The sequence below is a fragment of the Ooceraea biroi genome, chromosome 2 (genome assembly GCF_003672135.1).
Source record: "Ooceraea biroi isolate clonal line C1 chromosome 2, Obir_v5.4, whole genome shotgun sequence".
Classification (NCBI taxonomy): domain Eukaryota; kingdom Metazoa; phylum Arthropoda; class Insecta; order Hymenoptera; family Formicidae; genus Ooceraea; species Ooceraea biroi.
Window position 1 is genome coordinate 17,524,613 of NC_039507.1, and position 4,884 is coordinate 17,529,496.

The 4,884-nt window shown below is 36.5% G+C and overlaps 1 protein-coding gene across 1 annotated transcript; it reads right to left on the minus strand.

Annotated features, from left to right (window-relative positions):
* Nucleotides 1-272: 272 nt before the first annotated feature.
* Nucleotides 273-4,324, minus strand: LOC105278168 (SCAN domain-containing protein 3). Its single transcript, XM_011337027.3, has 2 exons — nucleotides 3,874-4,324; nucleotides 273-3,752 (listed from the first exon to the last, which is right to left on the minus strand). The coding sequence occupies exon 2, from the start codon at nucleotides 3,740-3,742 to the stop codon at nucleotides 1,982-1,984; it is 1,761 nt and encodes a 586-aa protein (XP_011335329.2). The 5' UTR covers nucleotides 3,743-3,752; nucleotides 3,874-4,324; the 3' UTR covers nucleotides 273-1,981.
* Nucleotides 4,325-4,884: the final 560 nt, after the last annotated feature.

The following is a 4,884-nucleotide window of genomic DNA, read 5'->3' on the forward strand; positions in this document are numbered from 1 at the left end:
ATAACATTTAGCCCGCTATAGTCCCAGTCGAAAGAGCAAAAAGGGATAATGAAAAATGGCGGTGCTGTGGTTTGAATGCTCGTATTATGAACTGTATCTAAAATGGGTCTCTCGACAGCGCCTGTCATTCATCTCGTTTTAGGGGTGCAAATATGTATGTATGTATGTATGTATGTATGCCGGCGCGGCGAGATAAAACGTACGTGACTTTTACCTGGAAAGCGCACGCACATGTCCCTTTTTAAGGCCGGATCCGTTTTTAAATTCCCGCGGATAATTGCGGAAGGGCAAGCCCTTCATTAATTCACACGATGATAAACTCGCTATAATGTGCTATCGTACGTAATCTTCGCGCAGAGATAGTATACTCCGTGATGTCGGAAAAACGCGCTCGAAGGGAGAGGAAAGTTTTCGACGAGAGGGATGATACGCGGTACACGAGAATGTGATTGATACGTACAATGAAATGTCGACAGAATTTATAATTAGCGTCGGCGTTACCCCGACAGTAAATCGCATGTTGTAATCAATATCGACACAATGAAATTGTATATCTAATATCAATTACTAAATAATATCTGGTTTAACTGTAATAACAAGTTGTACTGACATAATGTAAAAGCACGCTGTTTTAGGGAATAATTACTGCCATAACCGGTATCTTTATCCGATGGGTATTGATCGCACCGTGCATTCCATGCGATTCAACGAGATACGCCATGCTGTTCTGCAACGTGTGCCAATTAAATTCCAAAGTAATGGGTCGCAACAAGCTATCCATACACGGTTTTCGTACACGTTGGATACAGTGCAAGACAATACACGCGACACTATACGTTATATGCCAATTAGAGGGCTGGGTAATTGCTTGCGAGCGGTTATATGCTTTTTATGCATGAAAACTAAGCACGTACCATTGGCTTCTATGTCGTAACGATGTAAATGTATGAAACTCGTGACGCCGGGATTATTACAAGATGAAATGCGGTGTAGCTTCGAGCCAACAACCATTGCGATATTTCGGGAAAAAGAATCTTATTATCGTAATAACGTGAAAAATATAATCCTGTCAGAAACACACAGAATGTAACTATTAATTATAAAAATAACATTTGTTATGTTTGTATTATTGAAAATATAGCTATTTAATGTCTGCGTCCTCGTGCTGAGTTAAATATAAAGTTTGACTCTCGATGTACCTACGTAGGTATGTGCAAGTTCGCAAATCTCGATCAAAGTAAAAATGCCATGAAGACCAGGTCGTGGGCGCTTCAGGGCCGTCAGTACCGATAAAAGTATCAACGTTTTTTCCTCCTACCCTTCCATCACCCACCCCTTCACGTTCGTCGATCCACGCAACATCTTCCTGCCGCTCTGGAAGGCTCTGTAACAACCCGGCAAGCACGCCCAACCTCCGCCATCCACGAAATCTAAATGATTCGGTTATTTCTGGAAGGTTGCTCGAGGCGCTTCTCTTCCATCGACCTCATTGCAAAGTGATTTTCCTCGTACCTGCAATCCTGAATTCGATCGATCGTGTTCCTCATGTCGAGATAAGCAGTGCGGAACAGAGAGAGGATAGTTACAAAGAGAGTAACGCAAAATTCGTTGTTATATAAAATAGCAAAAGTACAGACTAGTGCAGAGTTTCCCAAACTTACCGCCCCCTTTTCAAAGATAAGTTTTTTCAACGCCCCCTTCAGGAAATCTCTATCTCTATCTCAACTAATGATACAATTGTAAGAGCGTATAGCTGTGTCTGTAATTTCATCACAATATTTCTGTAGCTGTGTATGTATGTAATTTTTGAATTTCAAAAAGATAGGTTGGAAATAAAACTTGGAACTGAAATGTTAAAACTTTTTATTATAATAACATGAAATAACAAAGAAATTGCATATAAACATATAAGATTGCTCACTATTATTAGTGATTATCAATAAAATCCGTAAAATTAAAGATAATAAAGATAAAATAATTATCAATGAGAAGGATGAGCCTGATGTGCTGCTATCAATTTGTCAATATTCGGCTTTATATTTGTCAGCAGTATCCTTAAGTCTCCGCGATCAGCTATTTGCAGGAGGTTTCTCTGTTTAAGAAAAAGACTTGCGACCGCACTACATCCACGTTCAACTAAATAGGATGACGGAAATGCAATTAAAAATTTTTTTACCACAGCCCATAATTGAGGATAAAGTGTGGGTATTTGCTTTTGCAACCAGAATGCTTGATACCCATTTTTAAATTTAAATTTTAATTCTTCGTTTGTTGATAATTCAATTAATTCTTCTTGTAATTGCAATTCTGTTTCTTCAGTACTAGAAAATGGGTCTAAAATCCAAGCGGGAATCTTCATAGTAAGAATATCTTCAAATCGATTATTAAAATCATTATGGAGTGCCTGTAAATGTTGACAATAAATCAGAACTTCATCATCACGTTTTTTCACCGAGGAAAGATTCAGAAACTGGTAAAACACTCCACGTTCTAACTTGCGTTTGTACAAGAGTAGTTTTGACATAAACGCAGAAATAATAGACTTAGTTTTGATCAAATTCAGTTCATCTCCTTGCAGCTCCAAATTTATTTTATTAAATTTGTTATATAAATCTGTCAAATAAGCTATGTCACTTTTGACTTTTATTAAGTTGTTTCTTAATAAATTATCTTTGTTTTCAAAAGATTTTATAACTAAGTCAAAGTGATTATAAACTCGATTTAAACAAGCACTATTTAACAGCCAATGTACTTCTGTATGGAATAGCAAACGATTAAAGTCTTCGTCGTTTTCAATGCAAATCTGTCTAAACAATCTATCCTTGAGTGCATGAATTTTATTAACCGCTGTAATTACGTATTGTAATGAGCAATGCAGGCGATCACTAAGGTTTTTTGCAACTAAATGTTGTCGATGAATCACACAGTGCACAGCGCATACATTTGGCACCGACTTTTTGAAAAATGAAATAAAACCGCGATAACGCCCTACCATCGCTAAAGCACCGTCAATAGCAATTGATATGATATTATTCAGAGGAATTTCCCTTTCTTTAAAAAACGCTTTCACTACATTAAATATCGATTCTCCTTTAGTGCTAATTATCAATTGTTTAGCAAATAATAATTCTTGGCAAATTTTTTCTTCTTTTATGAATCGAACGTATGCTAAAAGTAAAGCTTCATTCCCTGTTACAATAGATTCCTCAAGTTGTAAAGAGAACTGGGTTGTTTTTAAAAAATCACATAATGAGACTTCCACATCCTGGGCCATTTCATCAATTCGTCGTTGCACTGTATTATTGCTCAAAGGAATTTTCTTAATAATATCATCCGCTGACTTGTGCAGTACAGTACGCAGAACCTCACTAACAGCTGGTAGGATCAATTCTTCACCAATAGTATGTGGTTTTCCCGATTTAGCGATAAGTAAGGAAATGTTGTAAGAGGCACGTAACCCGTCATTCTCTTGTTTGGATGTGGTTGCAAATATATCTGTCGACGTTGATCGTTTCAAAAATTGCTCTTTGAGTGCTTGAAAATAAGATAAATCTTTATCTTCGTTATCAGTATGAGCTTTTTTCAAGTGATCTTTTAATTTTGAAGGTTCCATAGCTTCATTGGAAAAAACTTTTTGACAAATCAGGCACATTAGTAATGTGTTGTTTGTGGGTGACTCAATAAAGCCATATTTCAAATATTCGACATTATATTGTCTACATTTCTTCTTTGGTTCAACCATAGTTTTATCTCTAAAAAAATTTAATTGCTGTTATAAAGTCCAATTATAATAAAAAACTACTCACTTGAAAACCGCAGTCTTATTGAAACAATAACAATAACAATATTCTTTGTATGTAACCGAATACTTACTAAAATTTTTAGATATTGCACTGCATCAAACTGTTAACTACTGCTCGTCACACAATTCAGAAATAGTCTAATTGGATTTAAGCAGAAACAGTGATTTAAGACTTCTCTCTCATGCGTTTTATAATACTATTTATATTATTATACAGTGAAGTTAACATAACATGCACAGATTCCTGCCGTTGCGCGCTGTATTTATAAGAACCCGCGTAAGTCTTGACGCATAGGCGGCCAAGTGAAGAGAGCGTGGCGCGCACTGATAAACTGAACAGCGAATGTTTCGATTGGTGGATGTTCTCGCGCTCAAAATAGTATACTTACATACATGCTCACACTCGCTTCTTAAGATGCATCTTGTTCTTTTGTTAAGACCGATCGGTTGTAACTTGCATTTTGTTCATTTCCTTAAAAACTAAAATTAGCCTTACATTATACAACCGGATTAACGTGTACTAACGGTTGGTAGAATCTTGTGACGATGCATGATTGTATATCTATGTAGAGAAGTTTACTTAAAAAAATGTTTAGTCCAAATTCTTTTTCACCTTTCTATTTCCCACTTACTCCCCAACGCCCTCCAGGATCCCGCCAGCGCCCATGGGGGGGGGGGGGGCGATAGCGCCCACTTTGGGAAACTCTGGACTAGTGTTATAAATTCATTAACGTTGGCAAATTTTAATTTGATCCTATCATCTTTGCATAAATGTAAATATTAACGATTAAAATTATAAAATTGTCCATCAAGTATAATTGCATAAATTGGGCGTATAATCTATCCATATATTATATTTCTTATTAATGAATCCTGACCTTCTCTATTAAACTCCTCGCTGAAAGTGCTAGTACAGAGGCCTCATGCTCCTGGCGAACATACATAAATCAAGTAACTCTGTCCCATATAAATTATATTTCCAAGCACACGGCTGTCACAGGCAGGCAGGAGTGGCTGATTATAAGAGAATAAAATGTGAGGGTGAAATAAATATGAAGGAAGACACTAAAAGTGAAGAAAAC